We start from the raw sequence: 24325 nt of genomic DNA, 5'->3' as shown, positions 1-24325 counted from the left end.
GCTTTAACCACAATTTGGGAACAAATAATTGGCCTTAGCAGCTTTTTTCTGAAAAGTGCAAACTTCTACAATGAGAAAAACAATGCAATACAGGTGGGGGTGTGCTCCAATAACAATGAATGTGCTTGACTCACTGTGCTAATAACAAACTATGTACATGTATAGTGCTGCAGTGCAGGTTAAAAACAGAACTTGAAGCTAGTGAGTATAACATCCCTCAATGCTGATTTGAACGCACTGAGGGAGGGTAGGCTGGCTGGGTCCAAGGTCAGTCTCGGCAAGTTTGTGGGAAGAATGAGTAGACAACCTGTGTTTCGAAATGGAGCACAAGGAACCCTGAACTGTGACCTCTAGTACTAAATTTGGCCTCAGTGAGGAAGGAACTCCAGTGTATGTCTACCAAGATCTTATAAAGCATCCTTAGATGGCTCTGAAGACATCTGGCCTTGAGTGGACTCCCGTGCAAGTCTTGTAGCATTAATGTTACACTGCAGGTGCGGTCGTAGTTGCCAGTGCTGAACTTGCTCCAGTTTTTTAATATTTTTTTCAGTGTGGGGATCCCAGGTTGGAGCGGCGTACTCAATGATGGGGCGAACATATGTCATGTAGCTAGCCTCTCTGATTCTGCGAGTGCAACAGCTGAAGTTGTGGCTGAGAAAAGCTCACGTGGAATTAGCCTTCTTTGTTACTGCATCAACACCCAAGTATTTGGCAGAGTCAACCTCCTCCAGACTGTGTCCACGGATGTTATATGATGATGGGACTGGTTTCCGCTTGTTTGTGATGCGTACTACCTGACACTTGGTTGGATTGAACTCCATCAGCCATGTACGTTCCTACTTGAACAGTGCATCCAGATCTTGCAATAAGATGATGTCAAGACTCGATGAGATACGTCTGTACAGTGCACAATCATCTGCAAAAAGGCGGGTTGTTGAGCTTTTGACGCAGGAAGGCAGGTCGTTGATGTATATCAAAAAGAGAAGTAGACCTAATACACTCCCTTGGGGCACACCTGATGTAACTGGTACTCTCCCATCAACAATAACCTGTTGTGTACGATTGTGGAGAAAATCTTGGATCCACTGCAAAAAGTGACCTTGGACGCCGTAGTAATCAACCATCTGAAGGAGTCGACGGTGGGAGACCTTATCGAAGGCTTTGGAAATCCAGTAAGAGAAGGTTAATCTGCCCTTTCTCATCAAGCCCTTTAGCTAGGTCAAGGTTGGTCAGAATCAGTTGGGTGTCACATGATCGCCTCTTTCTGAAGCTGTGCCGTGCATCGGATAAGATGTTATGCTGAGTGAGATGGCGAATAACAGCACAATGAAGTATATATATGAGCACATATTAAACTTACATACATGTAGGATTGCTGTCAGCGATATCGGATGGTAGTTTGCAGCCAGTGACTGGTTGCCTTTCTTGAACAAGGGTACAACAAGATCCTTCTTCCATGCTGACGGAACTACTCCCTGATCTATGGAAGCTTAGTGGTTTCAGGTTCTTCAAAAGCTTGATTACCCCAGGGCAACTGACTTGGATATCATCGATGGTAGGGTGAGGGTTGGAACCCAAGTCGGTAGGTCCGCAGAACCTTCGCAGGTGAACACTGAACAGAATTGCTTGTTCTGGATGTTTGCCTTGGTTTTCAGGTCGGCATGCATGAAATTGCCATCCTTCAGAGGAGCTACTCCATTCTGATCGCATCGTTTTATCTTCACCAACCCACCAAGTTTTTTGTTCCTGAAGGGCTCAGAGCAGACGATGGTTATGATATATTGGTTACATAGGCTTGACAACACGTCTGTTGTGACTCTTTCTCTTAGGCGTCTGAAGCGAAGCCAATCCCACTCTTTATTGGTACGCCTGGCTTTCTTGAAAGCATGTGACTTCCTGCGTGACGCTCTTTGATGATGAATTAAACCACGGTTGGTTGAATCTTGTGGTACTGAGCTTTGATGGAACATGCTCCTGCATCGATATTTCCAGACCGTCCTGCTCTTCAGTCGCCAGCTGTTTGATTCGAGTATGTACAGAGCAACTATCAACAATGCTGTCAGCCCACAACTTAGACTCTGCCCTAAAGGTGTCAAAATCAGCACTGTTCCATAAGGCTTTGACCCTCAAGGCCAAGGCCAAGGCTTTGACCCTAAAGCCTCGAGGCCAAGGCCAAGGCTTAACCCTCAAGGCCAAGGCCAAGGCCCTGTTTTATGAAATGACCACTGATATAGAACTAATTATAGTCACATGAGTGACATATCATCACGCAAGGGCGGATCCAGAACACAGTTTGGGGGGGGGGCCAAGAAATTTTGGCCCCCCCCAAAAAAAGTGGGGCAAAAAATTATGGCTTGGGCTTCGGGGCCCGCTTTAAGGGCCCCGAATTTTTTTTGGATTCGAGATGCTCTGTGGTGCGATTTGAGGCAATTTCTGACCATTTTAACCGATGTTTTTTTAGGAAAAGATGGTGGTGTTCTCATTGCCTGCCTTTATTACGACGTCACATGAAAAAAAAATAGTTTCGTTTTTTTTTGGGGGGGGGGCATGGCCCCTTTTGGCCCTTCTGGATCCGCCCTTATCATCACAAATTGCTCGTTACGTAGAACAACATTTCTTTAATTGCAATCAATATGCTCCCATAGGCCTACACCGTTTTATGACTGCATTGTATCTATTAAAGTATAAGTTCAGGTCTTCAATATGGTTTAACTAAACAAAATAATGATTTACTTCTATATTGACACACAATTTTCCCAAGTGTAACAAAAGGGGGATCCAAGAAACTGATTTTGGAAATTTTTATTTGCTTGCCCAACATGGTCAGAAATATCAGCATCATCTAAAACAGATACATGCAAATCTTTAGCACTTATCAGGGAGACATATACAACCAATCAGATCTATTCCATAGTTATATGCAATTAAAGTGATCATCTCATTAGCCCCACAAGTGTACGGAATATTTTTGCAGCAAATCTACTACAATGGTAACAAAATATGATGCTATAAAAGTGGAAGTGTGCCCAACACACAAATCTATAGGGTGCCTCCCTCCTCCATGGTAATACGATTAAAATGGTAACAGCAAAATTTACAACAGATTTATCTGGAAAGTGCAAAAATCTATGGGCCTTGAAGAGTCTTGACTCAAAATTGCAAGGCCCTGAACCCTCAAGGCCAAGGCAAAGGCTTTTGCCCTCAAGCCTCGAGGCCAAGGCCAAGGCCCTAAAATCCAGCCTTAAGGCCAAGGCCCAGCATCAAGGCACTACATCACTGATATCATATGACGAGATGGTTTTCGCCTCTGTGCCTGTACATTTGTGTCAAGAAGAATGATGTCATGATTGTTTAGGCCTGGTGAGCTCTCGCATCTGGTAACATATGATGGGAATTTATTAATATAAGATCGAGTGTGTTGGTTCTACTTGTAGGGAAGTTGACTACTTGATCCAAGCCCACTCTAGCAACAGTGTGCAGAAACAACTCGCTGATAAGATGACGATGCTGGTGACCAGTCACTTGATCAGTTTCCCAGTTATTGTCTCAACACTTTAATCCAAAAATACTGCAAGTGAGACTTGCGCAATCCCCCTGGCATGCTGGCAGTTTTTTGTAAAGCGAGTATCCCTAACCAAAATAGTAGATTTCTATTGTTTTAGCAAAATAATGCTTTGACCTTTGACCTATCGGTCCCAAAATCAATAGGCTTGATAAGGCTACCAAGAACAACCCACAACCAAATTTCAAGTTCATATATTGTAAGTAAAGTATTTTTCAAGTTATCGTGCCGACAAGAGTTAACTTAACCAAAACATAACACACACACAGAAAAAATGCATACGCACACACATGCGCGCACAGTCGTGTTTTACTATACGCCTGAGGACAACCTATTGTGTTTCCCTTTGTCCCTCTAATATAACACTTTCCCATAGACTAAGCACATAACCGTACGATAGAGGACCAGTTTTAACAATAGGCACCGTCGTCCGAGGATCAAAGGCCCCTTTGTGCTCCTTTTGTTGTCTGTCCTCGAGCGTAATACAATACAAGAGCGTTTGTTTATGGTGTAAATCGAGGATTTTCTTTTTTTTCTCTTCCCTTTTCCTTTGTTTGTACTTAAACTTTTTCGCAACAGCTCTCATTGGTTTTGTACACGTTTTCCAACCGATGAGTTGTCCATTTGGTTCCTGACCTCGATTCATATATGATGTTGCACGTGTGTGACCTCGATTTACACCATAAACAAACGCGCATAGACAAACACACAGAAGGAATAGCTGTCGCAATATTCCCCTCCGGCTTGCAGCATGGGGGATAAAAACGGCACTTGTGCGCGACATGCTAATTCAACTCGAAATTGTTGACATTTGATCTTATTCCCCTGAACCCAATCTGACCCAAGGCAACTTGAGAATACCCCCCCCCCCTCCCAATAGGCGTAGCCTGGGGGGGGGGGGGGGGGGTAAGGGGGGTATTCCCCCCCCCCAATATTTTGTAAAGAATGCCCTTTTCCATTCAAATGCCCTTTTTTCATCGAGCTTAAACCCCCCCCCCCAATAATTTGTAAATAGTGCCCTTTTTTATGAAGTGCCCTTTTTTATGAACTAGTGTCCTTTTCAAAAAAGAAGTGGTGCCCTTTATTCTGGCATCTGCCGTTTTGGGTGCCTTTTTTCAGAATTTCGCACATGTATCGCCCTGAAAAGCACCATATATTTGCCCTTTGTGTGCATAAGACGGTACCAGCCCCCCCCCCCCTCCCTATAGAGAACCTATCTCTACTACAACATAGTTATTTCATTCAATACTTGCAAAAAACTTCACAGACTTTTATCAATGCGTATTGAAAAACAAAAATCGATGTCTTACAGTGTAATATCCGTAATGGTCATTTATAGTGCGTATATCTCATTAATTACTTCAGCTACATGACAGGCCTTAGCTACAGTTGTAACAGAGTTTTAGATACTCTATGTGGACATTCCTTTGTTTTCATGTAGTTAAGAAAACTCGGTACAAAAAATAACTTTACTTTAATTGTGAAGACTCTTTCAACCCAAAATTTGCTTATTGATTTCCTTGAATGTTTCTCTTTATTCTGCGACAGGTAACCCTAACCCAAAAATGCCCCTAAACCTGTTTTCCAGAGAGGGCGAAATGTTATGTGGACACAGCTTAGTCCACATAACGTCAACACACCCTGAATTTTGTGGACATCTTTTGTTCACATGCCCACATAGTGACTGTTAGACAAACTCAGACATACATGTTTTGGGTAGTTATGGGGTACCACTATTGTCCACTTGACTTCCCTTCTTTTATTCTCCTTTGTTCCCATTGAAATCTCAAACTCCATAGCATTTTACGTATGGGGTACTGAGATTTCTAAAGACCGACTTGCAGGGTACCATTGTCCCTATTGTTGCTCTTTGTTCCCGGTACCCCATAAGTCAGTATACGTATAAACCCAACCACCCACGGAAGGACAAGGCGGAAACAGTACGCCCCTTGGGCTTCGCCGCGGGCATAAAAAAAAAAGGCGTGAAACCACAACTTGCCAGCTTTGCCTGTTTGATCTGACTGCTGGTGACTAGCCATTGTTAAAAGTAAAGCAGGGGAAGTGGAAGTGAATTTTGATCGTCTGTGACTGTTTAGACAGCAGGAGGACTAATTAAGGTAAGGTTTTATCACTTTTGAGGGTGGTTTTGATTGCTTTTGTTGTGCAAATGAAAATAATTCAAACCAACAATATGCATATGATTAAATACTCCATTCAATCTGCACATAAACAAAATTGCAAAAATATCAAAATAAAAAGATTTTCCGACTGACTGATCCTATTTTTGAAAGTCATGTAATTGGAAGCAGAAGTAATTTTTGGTTGTTCTTGGCCTCATCACTAGCAGACTATGAAACACCACTATGAAATGATGTAATCTACCATGTAAAGCTCAAATCATTTAAAGACAAGACCATTTAAAGGACGTCTTGACGGACAAGGAGGTGAAGATGGCAACACGGGTCCGGATGTTGGAGGCAATGGTGCGCAGCAGACTAGTCTATGCAGTGCAAACCGAACGACTCCAAGCCTCCGTACAAGACAAGCTTGACAGCCTGTGGGTGAATTTCTGCAGGAAGCTAGTCAAAGGCGGGTTCAGCAAGAAGAAGAACATGGACGGTGAGGACACCGACGTGTACAAGTAAAATGCTGGCGAAATACTGAAAATCTGCCGGACATCCCGAGCGAGCGAGTTCTGTCTAAAACAGCACGTCAAGTACATGGCGCACATTCTCGCATGCCCAACTCGAGCGGGCAAAAACAGTGGCTGTTCACCAAGGCTGAGCATAAAAACAAAAAATCTGACTGATTTATGTATCTGTAACATAAGAATCAAAGACTGTCTTTATTTATACTTTCTAAGGCTTGTGATGTTATTTCTAAATAGTTTAAAATGAATTGAGACCGTTTTGCCATGACACTAAACTTTGGTTATTCTCACCTGCTCCACAGACAAGTTAGACTCCAGACCACTTGTGCACTGCTGCTGAAGTGTGTCCATGCTTCTGACTGGCTGAAAACCATTTACGCACATATCTCCAGGAATTTTACGATATCTATAGAGAGCCGAAATTGAAAAATGTGTTTTGCATGTGATTCAACTTCACCTTAACTTCCAGCCATTAAGAGGATGTTCCAACACTCATTTCCACATTCCATGATTGTTATGATTGTTACATACATGTACATACACATACACGGGAAATACCCGGTACACTAATAGTATACATGGGAGTGTAGAAATACATGTAATAGTTAAAGAGGTTGTGGAATGCTCGAAGACATTTCCGTCATTTTTCGGGTATATGTAGCCTAAGGTGTGATGAAATAAAAACAACTATTGTTTCTGTCATGAAATGAGTACAAAAGGTACTTTTGAGAGCTGTTTTTCAGGTCCAGTTTCGACCCGAACGTGCAACTGTGTAAAAGTCGTCGTTGCGGGCAGCAAACAAAACACAGTAAATCGTGACGTAATAAACAGGACTCGTGTATGCTACTGTGCATCGGGAGTCCTGTTTATTACGTCACGATTTACTGTGTTTTGTTTGCTGCCCGCAACGACGACTTTTACACAGTTGCACGTTCTTTATTATAATAAAATAAGGCCGCGGTAAGTCAAGCGATACCATTTGGAGTACTGTTATTCGAGTACGAGTACTTTGATGATCGAGTATAATTTCGACATGTCGAGTACGAGTACTTTGCTGCCCGAGTACCAGTACCGTCGTTACGAGTATGAGTACTTTGACATTGAAGTATGAGTACTCTAAAAAAAAATTATACGAGTACCGAGTACGAGTACTACAACAATGCTTACCACGTGTACAGAGTGAGTTTAAAAAAAAAATGTCCCTTTGGAAAATTTGTTGTCTCCCACAAAGGAAGAAAGCTTACCAGCTTTTCTCTTCAGCCAACATTCGATCTGAGTATTGACCACATTCAGTACAAATGTCACTAATATTCATCCATGCATGCAAAGGATACAGACCTTTCTTTGCAACTACCCAAAAACACTAACAACACAATGTTTCTCAATATTTTAAGGGGGTATTCAACGTTAATGCCACAACCAAGAACCAGACTTGTATTCGAGTCACTAAACATCGAGTCCAAGTCCGAATCCGAGTCACATTTCTTGAGTCCAAGTCCGAGTCCCGAGTCCTCCAGGTCGAGTCCCAGTCCGAGTCACGAGTCACAAAGGTCGAGTCCAAGTCCCGAGTCACGAGTCACCTCTTTGTATCGAAAAACATACATTTTAGGGAATTCAGAGATTCAGAGTCACCTTTGATATAGTATTGGAAAAACATACATTTTAGGTGCTGTAAATTTCCATTTTTCCCCACAGCTTTTCTCTAATTTTCTCTGGAAATGAGGAGTTCATTCGCAAAAACAGTTATAAAGGCAATTCAGACAAAACTGGTATTGGACTAACTTTTGCATTTAAAGTTCAGGCGTTTCAAATATCTTTTTTTAGACTTCTATGAAAGGTGGCGATTGAAGTTTGACGTAGTGCCGGTTTTCTCCTCTATTTCCTCTTGCAGAACTTGCATTCTGCACCTGATCTTCCATTGGCATTTCTCTTGAAGTTAAGATACCCAAAATTGACAATTTTTGGAGTGGATGCTATCATGATCTACGTACATTGCAACTTGCATGTAACGTTACCGAAACTGGCAGATCAGCAGACTAATCATATCGCGTTATCGCGATGCGACAGCAATACACGAGTGAACGACAGGACGTCTGCCAAGAAAAGTCTGGTACCTTACCCTATCAATCTTGCACCAATGCAGTATTGCGTGCGGACGGCGGGGTACAAGTTTCGGTACATTGATTTCTTTAATCAATAGATCGGTAACCGGCCACGGCCACACACGCACCGTATCGAGCGCCCTGTACATGTATTGCACAGTAAAGAAAACGATCGACTTACGTATGTGTGCGTGTGCAGTGCGGTAATTTCCATCGAGTCACAAGTCAGTTCGAGTCCGTAGCCCCGAGTCCGAGTCCGAGTCGTAAGTCAAAGTGACTCGAGTGCGAGTCCAAGTCATTAAAAATGTGACTCGAGTCTGACTCGAGTCCGAGTCTGAGTCACGAGTCATAAGTCTGCCAAGAACCTGAATAAGATGCGCCAAGATCTCAAAATCTAATATCCCCCTTCAATTTTTTTTCTTTGGGGCACCTCAAGGACCGGGTGTACTGCATTGTGCCAAACACCCTGCAGGACTTTCACCAGGATTACTTGTGAAATCCAAGCCCTCACAAGAACACGGATGGTCCGCAGAGCTATTGCAGACATGAGGACATGGGCACAACTACGCATTGATCTGAATGACAGACAGGTGGAGGGTCGAGAAGCAACAAAGTGAAAATAACCGTATCTGTCATTCACTTTCAAGTTCAATAAATGTAATTCTATTTAATTGATGTCTTGTTCTGCTATTCCTATAATTTCCTTCATTGTCCTCAGGCCCATTGTTGCCATCGTGTTCACAGCAAAAGGCATATTCTGAACATCGTGTTGGTATGGTTTGGGGTAGTCACAAAGAAAGGCCTGTATGGATACATCCTTTTCATGCATGGATGAATATCAGTGAAACTTTTACTGACTTATGGTTAATACCCAGACCGAATGATGACTGAGAAGAAAAATAACAGTGTTGCTGTTGAAACCCCTCAACAGGAGTGAAGTTATCATCTGGAAACCATTAACCTTTAATTTACTACTGTGACTTTGACCTTTGACCTTTTGACCCCCAAATCAATAGTAACCTTTCCCATTTTTGTGGGAGACAACAAATTATCCAAAGTGACATTATTTTTTACCCACCTTGTACATTGTATGCACATGGACTTACCAGTATTCTACTTGTAATATACTTCAGAGTGCAATAACGTGACTGACATTACCTTAAGCTAAAAGACCGAGACTGACATTACACGTGACTGCAAACTCGTCCCCAGAGTGCTGAGCAGTACGCACCCACCACTACCTGTTCTCTCACCCTGGTATTGGATCATTTGCATGTGCAAGATTTTTGAACACGTATGCAAATGAGGAATAGTCTGGTGCATGCCTAGTGTGTGACATTTGTGTTTGTTTTTGTATGCGATGTCTGAGGTAAAAACAGAATCAATTTGTCGCAGCGCGAGCATGGCATGAGTTACGAAAATACAATTTTACATTAATTAAACTGTTACGATCTTAACGAGACAACATGCAGTATCACATTTTATATTAATAAAAACAAACTGGAAAGGAAATGAATATTTTCGATAAGGCGTGGACGAATGATCGCGAAAACACGTACTGCACGTTGTTAATAACAACACCAAGTATACGATATAAATCCAGTTCTAGCCAATTGCGGTATCGAATCAGGATGCTGGAAGAAAGTTTCCTATCCAGGGCTATTGGAAACGAGGTTGGAAATAACGTAAGCACTGGGGATGAGGTTGACGTGACTGACATTTTTGTTATAATTATTTCAATATTTCACAGCTCTAAACCACAAAACTTATAAACAACGATCAATGTCACACGGTGTTACTACTTCCCAGAACTCAAGTTAAGACTCTTTTTTATAGATTTACTTAACTGGTCAGAATGTTGGTATTTCCAAAAAGAAAAAGAAGTACCTTTTTGTGATTGAAATCATAGTATTTTTTGTTTCTCATTTACAATCAAAGGCAATGAAATAAAAATGATAACTGAAAAATGCTACACATGTTCATAAAAACATTCCCCCAAAACAAAAATTGAAATAAACTAGAAGTATGTCTGTTTGATGGACAGAACATAGGGCTTTACAGCATTATGATTTTTGTTTGTGCTTTTTTGGTAATGTGCAGTCATATAAATAATAAATTTTATGTGTCACCTCATGAAATTATTCTTACCACTGCACTCATACACATCCATTATTGAACATCAGCTATAAAGTTTCATTCATGCAGTGATGGGATCACAGAATAAAATGAAGGTTAAACAGATGAAGCTGGTTTTATTGTATAACTTACCCCCAAGTATTGATCTTCTCCTCGTTTCCATTAATGCAGATGTCCAGGTGTGAGGGGTCAACATCCGCACTCACTTTGCATTCTTTACTTTCACCTTTGCGGCTAAACCCAAAGTCACTGAAGAATATAAAAAAAGTGAAAACATATCAATTTCAAAGTGTGGTTACAAGTAATAAGGGATGAACAAATAACAAGGGCAACTTTGTAACGTCACTTTAAGTGACTTGAATTTGGACTAGAAGCATTGTAATGGACCTGTGAGGAATTGTGAATCTGCAGCATAAACATAATAAGAAGTAAATGACATGCTAGGTTATGTGTTTGTATGGACTCCAAATTAAAGTTATGTTCGCAGAAAGCTTTTTTAAACTGCAAAATAGTGACTCATATTGATAATGTTGACACCACCCCCCCCCCCCCCCGGAAGTGTGTGCCGATTCTACTAGCGAATACTTACCTGTAGAGCATTACCACATGATTAGGATGCTATCCATTCTCTATCATTTTCCTACATTATTTAGCGGCCTGTCCACCATTTCACTCCCTCTTTTCTTGAGAGTACAAGTGCTTGAGAGTTGGGAGGCAGGTGGGCGCTCCATGGGTAAGTACTTGCAAGTAGAATGGGGGAGGGGGATTCTACTGCACTTGTCTTACCCATAGAGCACTACTTCATATAGGTAGGTGGGTTCAAGCATACAACATAAAGTGTACAAGCTGGTCAGCGGGCTGCACGGGAGTGTAATCCCTATGAATAAACACCCATCAGAACGAAACCAGGAAATCGGCACTCACCAAAGAGGACAGGCCTTTACTGTTTGGTACTGGGGGGCACCAGCGGTGTACAAACTGAGTCTGGTAATGCTGCTGGGATGCTAAGTCGAGGGGCTGCATGGTCTGTTTGCTCTGGAAGTAGCAGGTTGTGTACATGCTGGTGGATGTCACCATGTGGCTTGCTAGATGTCCGTTAGTGGCACATCCTTGCAAAAGGCCCATCAAAAAGCTACACTCTGGACTTTTTGGGCATGTACCTTGTTCCTGGGGTACAGGCCAATCTATGAATACAAGCACATGGCAGACGCAGCCCAATAGGCGATAGTGTTGCGAGATGCTAGATGGTGCGGCAGAACTTCATTTAATCTCGGTCTGATAGTCGCCGCCAAATTACGTACCAGCTATGGGTACAGACCCAAGGTCTTTCATCCGAAATTGATGAGAGAAGCTTGAAGTTGGGTATCAAGATGTCAAAAATCATTGATGAGCTGTTTTCTGTGGGAGGGGAGGCATGGGGCTGGAACATACATGGCCTGGCTCCAAAGAACTTTAATGAGGATGGGTTTCGCTGAGTTCGCTCTGCAGCAAGCCATGGCTACTATCAAGAGGAAGGTCATCACCAAGGAGATAGTCAGGATAGCAGCCTCATTAAGGGTCTCGAAGGGGCCCGAGTTAGTGTAAAACCTGCCCAAGGACCCCTAACATAAGAAGGGTGAGTTGGGGTATAAAACCATGCCCGGATGAAATGTGCATGGACACCTGATCGCAGAGAAAGCTGCCATACATGTTTAAATTGCCATATTTGCCCAGAAACAGCTCTGAATCGATCTGCCTTGATCTTCCTGGACACTCAGAAGAGATGGGAGATATGGGAAAAGGGGGCAAACAGCTGGTCTATAGTAGAGGGTCGGTTTGCCATGCCTGAGACTTGGAAAAACAGGAGCTGAAATAGAAGCTAACCGTCGTTCTCTTTTGAGAAGTACCATGTTGCAAAGCAGAGGCCAGGAAATGGGCTCACCCTGGAGATTCATGTAAGAGGCCGCCATTTTGTTGTATCCTCCCAGACGGTACCCTCATTCAGGGTACAGGCAGACATGTTGCAAACTCGGTGCCAGGCAGGAGACCAGATTGGACCGAAGGAGAAAGGGGCCAGAAATAGAGCTGGAGCGGACATAAGTAAAGGCAGCATATTGGAATCAAGTTTAAAATGATTACCAATAAGCAAGTGAACAATAGCCACATGGGGACATTACAGCAGGTGTGTCAGCAGAAGAAAGAGCAATGGCTGGCATCTGCCTTTTCGCTCCAGTAAAGGTGTTGTCCCATAGCAATGGTGCCTGAATGTCATCTCTTGTCAAAACACTCGATTTCTCCCTAGAGAGCCCGGTGCTTGTTTTAGTCAGTGGGTGGTCTGGGAGCATCCATTAACTGGAACCATGACTGAGGTTAAGTTATCAATGGTCAGAGGATAGCCAGGGTTAAGACCAAGTAAAATGGGTCAAAGAGCCCCATAAGTTGAGGGTAGAGGCCTGGAGCCTTTGGGATATAGTGACTGCTACAAGCCAGCCTATGGTTGGAAGCAGCAGCGTAATCCAAAGTTGGATGGAACTTCAAGGACTGGTGGAGTCTGACAGCCTGACAACCAGTACTTCATCTGCCATGCCCATTAAGAAAAGGGATTTTTTTCTGTCTCGTCTGCCAAATTAGTGATGGACTAAGGCATTCTAACACAGACTTAAGTTGCTGAGGACACAGCTAATCAAATGAGAGTGTGAGCAATCATCCATGATGGATCCTGGGGTTGGGTTACACTGGTCTGGTGATTGTGACAATCCTTAAGTTGAGAGAAACTGTGGAAGGGTCATCATGGACACTGAACACTGAACAGCCAAAGAATCTAAAGCAGAGATGAAACTGGCATAGGGGAAAAATCAGGGAAACAGGCCTAACAAAATTACGTGTCCGAAATCTGGGCTGTAATACACATACACAATTGTATGTACAATACACTTCAGGCCCAATTTCCGGACACCGACTCCCGTTTTAATTTGATCCAAAGGAAAATTTTTGATAAAAAGATGGTCAGTGTTTTCATAAAATCAAACGGCCTGATCTACTGTTAGTGTTATTTTGTAATGGACTCATCAACAAAGAAGTTCACTTCTTACTTGAGAAAGGCAAGGAAAAAGCCCGAAAGACAAGGGCACCTTTCATGACAACAATTCAATCATGTCCATGATTCAACCACACAACTCCGTATAGTACGTGTGAAAAAAATTGGGCATTATCGTCTTTTTCTTCAAACAAATGCCAGTGAAATGTTTCACTATTGCTTTCTTCGCCATCCTCAGGACAATCATTGAGATTTTTAAAGCATTGCATTTTATACAACTAAATCTGAAACCTTCGAAAATTGCACATGTTGGATTTTATCCTCTGGATCGTTCATCATGTTCATGAGCAGATGAGCTTACCCGTAACCGACCGGCCATGTGCTAGTGGGCGGCACGGTAGGTACGTTGGTAGGTACCGTTGCATATCATCGTATGCAGCTGTACTGTGCTACACGCATGCTTCATACACTGTATTTCCGTGTGATGCAATGATTTTTCCATATCATGTGTTAGCCTAGGTGTTGCTACCGTAGAAGCACTCCATTAGCCTCAGGTGAAAGCAATTAAAACTAAGCTCTGGATAATTTTTACGTGCCGTTTTCATTGACTTTTCAGTGATTTTTGGGGAAATTATAGTTGAAAAAATATTTTGTGGGAGGAATCGTAAAAAAAATCTGACTTTTCATTGGAAAAGTCAAAAAGTCTGATTACCGATTAAAATCTGAAAAGTTTCATCTCTGCTAAAGGAAAAGTTGCAGCATGAGGTAAGTTAGTCTTGGTAAAACGCGGGTAAGTGCTGATGCAGGTATTTCAGATGACAGACCTGGGTCAGGGTGAGAAATCATTAATGAAGACTGAAAGAGCCCAAGCTTTCACTAGCCCGGAGTAATGCTGGGCCTTGGCCAGACAGAACAGTAGAAGAATGCTTGCATTTCTGTGGATTGGGGGCAAGCTAGGCTGCAGAGTGGGAGCCCCAGTCTGGCCATGAACACTCAGAGTATGTCCGGAGTTGTAATAAAGTCCAGGCAGTTGAGGCACCAAAGATTGACAGCGGGCAAGCTAGGTACATGGTCACAGCTGGCCTGCTGTCAAGCTTTTTTTAGTTAGGGCGAGTATTGAAAGCACTTTGAGCTTTGGCTCAGCATTTCGCTTTTGGGCGTATCGGCTTCGATAACGCATCCATATAGAATACAAACGCAGATATGCCAATAGCCATACAAAAGCCGTACAAAATTTCGAGTTTTCCATAGGTTTGTGCACAACATGGATGCGCCCAGCAGGCATCACTTTGTATATCGAGTCAGCGCTCTAGCAATTTAATATAGCTCTGTGCCGGTAACAAAACTCTATCTACAGTCGAATCTCGTTAGCACAAACTCTGTTAATACAAAATTCTGGTTATAACAAACATAAAGCCTTGGTCCCGACTGTGCATTTATGTGCACAATGAATAGGACTGATGTTCCTCTTAATACTAAATTCTGATATAACAAACAATTTGGCTAGGTCCGAACAAGTTTGTATTAACGAGACTCGACTGTACCTTCAAGCATGGATGATCTTGCAGCACTCAATGTGCCATTTGTGTACGTGTCCCCCCCCCCCAACAAAATGACCTTGGCTAATACTAGGCTAAGCGTCTAGTAGATGAATAGGGCATGAGGGCTTTACATAGAGGGCGAAGTGTCACTCTGTTGGCCAAGGTAGCACTGGGAGTGAGGGACTTGCCTAGTGTCACTCCGTTTAAGAGGCAGTAAAACAAAATCTCACACCAATAACGTTCAAAAGGAAGGCTGGAAGGAATCTAAGAAATGACTACAAGCCATAGTGTACAGGAATGGCTGATGAAAGAAGTAAAAAATCGAACAGAAATTGGAGCTCTGAAATACACGTCTTTCACAAAGCGTGCTAAGAGAAAGAGGAAGTGAAATGGCCAGCGGGCGGGCCGCAAGGTACCGTGGGAACATAAATCTTAGTGAATGATAAGTGCCCTCAAGAGAATAATGCATGTAGCAGTGCTCTACAGGTAAGAACAGCACAGTACAAACCTGATTTACACCAGCATAATTCCTCTAGACATGATTATTATAGATAAGGCTTTTCTATGTTATTAACATTTTCTGCTTTATTAAATTGCAGATTGTTATCTTAATCACTTAGAGATCATCATAGCTTATCAAGTGACTCTGAGTTTATGGTGTGTAATTGGTTGGTTTTGATTGTGAACACCAGTCATTTAGTTACCTTGTTTTCAGATGTCCGAGCTTATAGTTTTTGAAACTTCTCACACCACAAGTGAGACCGCGGCAGCCACAATAACAAAGTCAGTGATTTCGTTCCACAAAAGTAAGTCTAAGTTACATTGATCATCATGTCATTGTCAATTAGTCATAAATCCTGCAATAAGAGTCACACAAGTCGAACGTCACTGACAGCTGCTGAGGAGTTCAGCCAATCTATAAACAGGAGTGGCAAATGTCTGTAATATCTGTGTGTATATTGTAGACTGTGATTGCACGAGAAAAGACGGTTAAACAATATATTGAGTCATACCAGAAATGAGCCCCAGTCTATGGCCAGTCAATAGACTCGAGGAGCTTAGTCTAATGACTGGACATAACAGCCAAAAACAGCTGTTTTTCCATGTAACACACACTTTTTTTTCTCGAAAACTCGTAGAAATGCCCATCATATATAGCTGATAATTCACTTACCACTCATAGTCATCTTTAGTACAGGAACATGGATTAGATTGTTTGGCTTTAGGCTCATGGGCATAATTCAGTCGGCACAGGGAATCAGGTTTCACTCTTTCAAATGTTTCATTTAACCCCAGAAGACAGCCTCTCCTTTCATTTGACAGATGTGGAACCCATTCATCAAAATCTTTTTCTGTGCCTGTAAGAGCAAAAAGAAGTCGTTAATATACAGAGATATTGCACAAATATTTGCAGAGATAACACCTGAAAGACAGACACCAATTGAAACGACAGAAATGATTGAGTATCCTCAAAAAAAGAAAAAAGCAAAGAAAACGGATTTGTTTCAAACTAAAAAAAAAAAAAAAATCAGAGCCAACTGCTAAGTATTTTGATGTGTGTCCCATTGCTCTCGGGTAGGTGTGCCACATCTCATTTCATTTTATGTTGGTCATAGTTGCATTTATGGACCAATCTTTGGTAAATAACTACAATGATGAAACATTTATTGTGGTATCGGGCAGAGGAAATACTAGCTGGGATGAGTCGTTGAATTTGTATTATTCACAGGTTTAAAAAAATTGTCAGTGGAAAAAAATTAAGAGGTAAATAAATTTAAAAAAAACTGGGGAAAATTGGCCAGGGGGCGACTTGATACAATCATTGGACCAGACAAACATTTTCTTCATCGTCCTTGTCCGATAAATCCCCCTAAATATCCAAGTTATTCATTATCCCCCAAGCACATCAGCTACAGAGTGCCTGCCTTTGCAATTAGCACCTGCTTTTGAAAACCGATGTGGGAAAATCAAAAATTTGGAGTGAAAACTTGACAGATTTTTCAAGGAACTTTCATCATGTAACTATCATATGAGCATTTTCACAACGACTGGCTTTGGCTTCGTCTTACGTAGATTTTAGACCCTCAACTTCTGGAACTCCAGCTACATTTTGGTGCCTGTTATGTTTCAGGAACATTCAATCGGTTGATATGAAGCCAAAAGTTGGAATATTCCCATTTGGTTCGCCTCTCAGTGATTTTGAAGTCAGAAGAAAAGCAGAAGCCAAAGCAAAGGTTTCGAAAACCCCCTATAATGTTGCTGTGAATCATGATCAGTGCGCCTTCAATTGATGTGCATATTCATATCGTACAAATTTCTACGCGTACGATCGACCGTTATTTATATATACTAATGTATTACTTTGACCTCAATTTGCATGTTGACGATACTTTTCGGAGTGTTTTCATAGTGATAATGTTGTAATATTCAACTATTTAAAGCCCAGAAGAAACACACTTGCCAAAAAAGCAAAACAAAACAAACAAATCATTTTTTTTCACATGCCAACCGTGACTTCAAAGGACAGTGAAATTAGAGCTTATATACAACCATATGGAGCTATAAGATATAACCAAGCCACTCTCCATTAACTCTTTCAGTGCCAAAGTCGTACATGTACGAGGTATATTTGTTAGTTCGAAATCGCCAACCTCATACATGTACGAGGCAATGTTCGTATTTAAAAATTGCCAAACCTCGTACACGTACAATGTACGAGGTAGAGTAAGGGGGCTCTTGCTTTTTCTAATAATATCATTTTCATTCAGTTACGACCTGTATTTATTTGTTTCATTCGAGTTCTTGCGAGAGGGCGCAGCACTGACACTCGTATTTTCTGCAAAAAGTGCGGAATTCCCCTGTGTGCAAGACAGTGTTTCAGGGTGTATCACTGTGTATGTGACTACTATTGACTTTCCAATATACCAAGGATATACCAGAGAGCAACAACAAATTTAGTGAGTAGAACTTACTTTTTACTTTACTTTTTTTTTTTACAGAATTTTGAACAATTAACAAAAATGCTCTAAGTTGGGCACTTTAGGGTTAAACTTTTCAAATTTCGCGGGCACTGAAAGAGTTAACCCTTGCATTTTGTGTTACCGCACACTTTTAGGTCTTTTGCAACAAAAAAGTGACACACACATCAGACAGACAGACTTCAGACAGTCAGCGTACAATTTTTTAATACAGGATTCAAAACTACAAGCATCACAACCTCAAATGCGGTATCAAATTAAAAGGGACAAAACCTTTCATTTGAGTAATGTGGCAATGATTTGGAATATGCTTATGTTATTTTTCCCAAAAAAACTGGGGGTTTTGGTTAAAATTAAGGATTTAGTATTACCATGTTATTGTTATTAATGTTTAGATGCACATTTCCCACTCAATTTTACATCACAAACAAAGCATGACCATCATTGGTAATACTCCCCCCCCCCCCCCCCTTGATATGAGCAGTGAAAACAAACCTTTATTCAATTGGTCTACTTGTTTTATTCAAATTCAGAACAAAATGTGTGTTTCATTGGTATTCTTCACGTCTACCTACACTCATCTTTAAGTACAGCACTGAAGTCAATGGTCACAATCCTCCATCTTCTGTCCTCTGATCCGAATCCCCAAATGCTAACATTAAGAGAGTTGGTGCTTGGCTCTGGCAATAATCCTGTAATGCTGAATGGTTCATCACAGAACTTATATTCATTCCAACAGTGACCCTCGTCATAAGAAAACCTGTGCATTAAAAAGACGCAAATTCATCATTGCTATTAGAGAATGCCAAATTGTTATAAGCATATCTGCATGGCACTTAAAGCTATAGTCCATCATTTGCTGCTATCCGAAAAGTAACTGGCGTAATTATTGTTAAAAAACATACTTGGTTGAAAGATAGTAAGGGGACTAAACTCCCTGTGAAATTATTCTTTCTGGCAAGCTGTCATTTGAAGTAATCAACGATAGAAGGCCTTTCCAATGGTGCTTCTTAAGACACACCGTAGAAAATTTAAATTAGTAGTTTGTTTTGTTATTCGGCAAAGCGCGCTTAAGTATTGGCCCAACGCACACGCGCGGTTGGTTGCTATAATTCGTCGGATCAGTGCACGACATCGCGTAGCTGCAATCGGCTCAGTGAGAACGTGTCTCGGACGCTGAATTCAGGCCCAATTCAAAACATGATTCAGCAACTTTTGATTTGAAATTGAGATCCTAGAATGCTGTTTTTCTCGGAATATACAGCTGAAGCTGAGCTGAAACTTCATCAGGTTAGTTGTTCAGTACCCTTCTTTAGACTTTGAGCACTCTTGTTGCTTCAAACGAACAAAATGCACAAATTTCTATATCTTTAAAAACGACATCATCATGAGAAGAGTATCTTTACTTAGTTACTAATTGGCAGATATATTGCAAGCCTTTACGAAGCAACTTGTTAGGTGGTTTCAACAAGCTTAGGCAAAAAAAAATTAAAAATAGCTGGTCTCTGGTCAGACCAAAGTTCCGGAATTGATGCGGCGATGCATTTTCTTTTTTTGGGGGGGGGATCTTTTTTTCTTTAAGCTTGGATTTTACAGACAAGGTGGGTACAAGTTTGCTTTTTTGTGCCCTCATATACCTTAATGCCCTCCATCATTTGCCTTTGTGCCCTTCCCCATTCCTTGGTGCCCCTCGTTTGCCTACAGGTAGGCTCCCTCCTCGTTTGCCTCGGTACCCGTTTCCTTCACATTTTCCGTACAGCCAAGGCAACTCTTTATGACTCTGGACTTTGCCTCCAAAACATTTTAAAAACAAGCCCTGCTACATTTTCAGAACAACAGAACCTGTTTTTAAACAAAACTTTGAGGCGCAATAGAGGGCACTGTAGTAGCTACTGCAGAAAATTTGAAATAAAAAAACCACTGATGCGCATGATCAAAATCGACGCGCGCGCTGACCAGAGACCAACTCTTTTTTTTCCCTTTTTTTTGGGCCTTATGGTTCTTTTTTTTCCGACTGAAGGAAACAAAACTTGAGGTTTTGCAAATGCAATTTACAGAACAGACCAAGTCTCACTATGCAGCTGTTAGGAATTTTAAATTTAGGTTTGTAAGAAGATGAAAGTAATTCTTACTTGATAGTATTGGTGACATCCTGTTCGGCAGATATAGCCAGCAAAAGACCACCATGGTTTGTTACAGTGTAGTGATGGGGGCCAGATAATGCTTTTGTCCAGTTGTAACCACCATCATTTGAAATGAAAACATCAGGAGGATGTGTCTCCAAAGCATCGGCGACATTTCCTATTTGTTGAAAAAGTGAATTCATTGTTACCTGAAGTACAAAGGATACTCAATTTCTTTTTAATTGTGTAGCTTAACTGAATACTTTAGTTTGACTGAACAACTGCTAGTTAAAAAAGTAATAACAATAATTATTACCAGCAATGGGTCATTAGGGAGACTTTCCCATAGACTTATTCAAACTTAAAAGTGCCCTAACCTAATATTCCCTTGTCCTTTTTCCACGAATTTCGGTACGTTTACTAATTAGACCACGAGCAACAAATGTAACCTAATTGTGTCAGGAAATGTGGCCTCTAAAGGGGAGGCTGTGCCATTAGGGAGACAGATATGTGTCTCCCTAATGACCGGTGTTTCCTCACTATCGAAGAAATTATGATAACGTGTCTCCCTTATGGTGTATCTCCAATGTGTAGGATGTATGGAGAGAAAGAGGAGGCTTTATTTCATTTAGTTTGCGAAAGCAGCAAGATGGCACAGACGGAATACAAGGAGAGGCACAACAAGTTAGCCAGGGTGATCCACTGGGATGTTTGCCAAAAACGGAGGATCAAGGTCAAGGACAAGCGGTGGGAGCACGTTCCGGAGGTGGTTCTGGAAACTGAGGAGGTGAAGGTTCTCTGGGATTTCAACAGTCAGACTGACCATGTTGTAGAGCATAGGTGGCCGGATGTTGTTGTCCTAGATCATGTAGATAAGAATGCGAAGATGTGCCACGTTATAGATGTGGCAGTGCCTGGTGATGCCCGGGTTGCAAAGAAAGAAAAGGAGAAGGTATTAAATTAAAGTACCAGGATTTGTTGGCCAGGAAACTACGCAAGTTGTGGAGGGTCAAGGTGAAGGTCATTCCAGTCATTGTGGGGGCCCTGGGTACCATTCCCAAGTCCCTGGAGAAACATCTCGACGAGATCGGCTCGACCGTGAAGGTGAAATTGCTGCAGAAGGCGGCTCTTCTTGGAACTGCAAGAATCCTACAGAAGACGCTCGAGCTCTAAGGCTGTGGGACGCAGCTTGAGTCGAGTTGATCCAACGCGGACAAGCATAAGATCTCTCATCTCGTTTTGGGTATTGCAAATAATAATAATAATAATAATAGGCATTTATAGAGTGCAAACATATCCACCGTAAGGTGCTCAAGGCCCTATACACATACAAGCAAAACAACAGCAAAAATAAGAAAACAAAATCAACATGCATCAAATCTAATCATAATTCAACGGGTGATTGATAATTTTGTGGCATAAGGAAGAAGGAGGTGAGCTATACAGTTTTGAATAATATTGTGAGCAGTTCAACTTGTTGAATAATTACACAGAAAGTTTGAAGTTATCTTTTCTTGTTTTTCTGTTTTTTTTATTTTTTCTTGTTCGGCATGTCAATTATTCTGTTACAGATAATTAAACCTTGACAGTCACCATTTCTTGAGAATTAAACCTTGAAAATGAAAAAAATATGGAAAAATCAGCCATTGCGTCCAAATGTCCAAGGTGTCAGCTCGTTGGGCCCCGAAGCTCCTTGAACCTGATCAGAAACGGACTCGGCACAACCTTTCAAGGGACAGTGTTGCCATTTTTTAGTTTGTTTGGTTTAATTCTAAGGAACCAGTGACTATCAAGGTTTAATTATCCGTAACAGAAAAACAAGAACAGATAATAACTTCAAACTTTCTCTGTAATCAACTTGCACACTATAGTATAATCATCGCCCTCTACCTTAGGCCACGAACTTATCGATCACCCCTTGTAGCTCTTAATTTGCCAGATAAGGGGGAAGAGGCATATAAGCAGCAATGCATGACAGTGCATCTACATGTATGTGCCATGCTCAAGCATTAGTTGTTCGAGAGCAGAGAAACCGATAGCTAATTGTTGTTTGCCTACATGAACAGATCTCTATGTGATAGGACAATCAGTGTGAATAACACCTGCACTATGTTGGGCCAAGGTGTCTATTCTGTCGGGATGATGTTCCCTCAAGTTAAAGCTGGCTCTGGAAAATATGTTGCTCTGAGTGTGACTCTGTTCTGGATACACCATTGGAACGATCTCCATGATAAGAGTTGGGCTGACCCAGTGCCTCCCTTGCAATTTATATACAACACTCATCATTGTCATGTCCCAAGTCTGGATTCAGACCTTGAGTGACCACCGGAAAATCCAAGTCAGTCCTGATGTCGAGCGGGCGCGTGTGTCACGCCGCTATTTCCTCACACAGTCCAGCGGGCAGCGGTGTCACTAATGCGGAGATTGAGACCGGTGACCTTGGGAGAAAATACCTCACGATCCCATAGTACGGCGCATATAGCAGTGTGAAATGCCCACCAGGAACGCCGTAGAAAACTCAGAAAATATGACCATGTATGGAGCTGAAAACTTGTGTCTCACCCGAAAAATGTGTGTGACCATATAGCTGTAGTAGCGTTGCTAAAACATGATGACTGTGCCGGTGTTGTTATTGCTAAAATGTGATGACTTTGGTGTTGGTGGTGCCCTGCCTCTGTGACCAGGCGTGGATGATCGTATAACCAACTCTGACCCATAGGTGTCGTACGCCAGACCCCCGCTGTCCTGCAAGCACATGTGGTCGTGAGGTGTGCAAGCATTCAAGTGACATCCGAATCCTTTGCTTGTATGTGCTCTCGTAGGCTATCAGACATGTGCGAGATTTCCTGGGGAGCAGACCTAGCACTGCTTCGAAGGCACTGCTCCCGAGGTATTTCGGAATGTCAAACCTCAGGAATTAGACCCGGTTTGCTGTGATAGAAATATTACGCTTGGAAAGCTGGAAGAGGTGTACTCAATGAATCATACAGCTTGACCTTGACAGCTTTTTTGGGTTTTTTTTGGTACATCCGCCATTGTTGTAAGCACTGAGAAATATGGCTTTTATAGCACAATACAGAACAAGCCCACAACAAACCGGCATCGACCCTGTACCGTCATGTTTGCTGGGTACTTGGCCTACCGTTATGTGTTCTCGGGGAGGACTACATCAGTGCAAGGGGAAGGTGGCACCAATGAAGAAGCTTCAGTAGAACACCAAGTTCCACAAAGCTTTCAAGCAAATCACATTTGCAATATCAGCACATTTGCAATATCAACAATTATATAGTCATATGCAAGTGTTCTTTCAAATTCATTGTGCTTCATGTAGTGATCGTATATCGTGAACTGTGTTACAGGCAGATCGGCGTGACAGGTGACCCCAGAGGTGACCCCGGCGTGGAGGGTGACCCCAGAGGTGCAGGAGCAGTTGGAGGCCTTCACCCGTGCCATGTATGGTCAAGCGCGTGAGACTGCATATGCGAATGTGGTGAGGAGCAAGCTGCTCAGGGAGAGGACCACTAGCTTAACTGCAAGAGGAAGGTTGACATGGTACGCCTGCCATCCAGCATAACTAACTCATCCCTCATGTGCAGTGCGTCAACCACCGTGTGGCCGGCTACAGGCGTGCTGCTGACCCTAATTTTGAGGCTCCCAAAACGTATGATGAGGGTCAAAGGTGGCTGAAGACAGTTGAGGGGGTACTGGAGCCTGTCTGGTCAATTGGCCCTATCTTGCTCCCATCACTCGTTGATCCGTTGGACACTGATGCTGCTGAAAATGAAGAGGGCCAGCAAAAGAGCGAAGTGGAAAGTGGTATCCTAAAGAGGCTATCGAGATTGACGAAGATTATGTTTTCATTGATGACGAAGATTTCCCTAAGACTTCGCCACAACGTCACTTGTTATAAATAGCTCAGTAATCTTTCTGTAATGACCGGTTCAGGAATTACTTAAGTAATAAATGTTCATCAATTGCAACAAGGTCTTTGCGCTAAGTTGTAGTTATTTCTCCCATCCTATGACCTTGAAGATGACCTTAACACAATGATGAAGACCTCAAATTGACACATCCTATGACCTCGAAGATGATGACTAACCATAATGTTGACATAGAATTGTCTTTGGGTTAAAAAAAAAAAATCCTGACCAATAAGCTTTTATTACCATATCAATGGGAGTTGGACAAAAATATTGTATGTCGGAAAGTCAAAACAA

General features: G+C 42.0%; 1 protein-coding gene across 1 annotated transcript in view; it reads right to left on the bottom strand.

Annotated features, from left to right (window-relative positions):
* The window catches only part of LOC119741696 (sortilin-like), a gene marked incomplete at its 3' end in the record, with an annotated part of 113723 nt that overhangs the window by 3183 nt on the left and 86215 nt on the right, over nucleotides 1–24325 (bottom strand). The window contains 5 exon segments of the mRNA XM_038217556.1: nucleotides 6504–6618; nucleotides 10583–10699; nucleotides 16182–16365; nucleotides 18561–18745; nucleotides 20118–20286. Coding sequence (XP_038073484.1) covers nucleotides 6504–6618; nucleotides 10583–10699; nucleotides 16182–16365; nucleotides 18561–18745; nucleotides 20118–20286 — 770 coding nt within the window.

This window comes from Patiria miniata, unplaced genomic scaffold (genome assembly GCF_015706575.1).
Source record: "Patiria miniata isolate m_02_andy unplaced genomic scaffold, ASM1570657v1 HiC_scaffold_11, whole genome shotgun sequence".
NCBI classification, from domain to species: domain Eukaryota; kingdom Metazoa; phylum Echinodermata; class Asteroidea; order Valvatida; family Asterinidae; genus Patiria; species Patiria miniata.
This window is presented reverse-complemented; position numbering and strand designations above follow the sequence as displayed.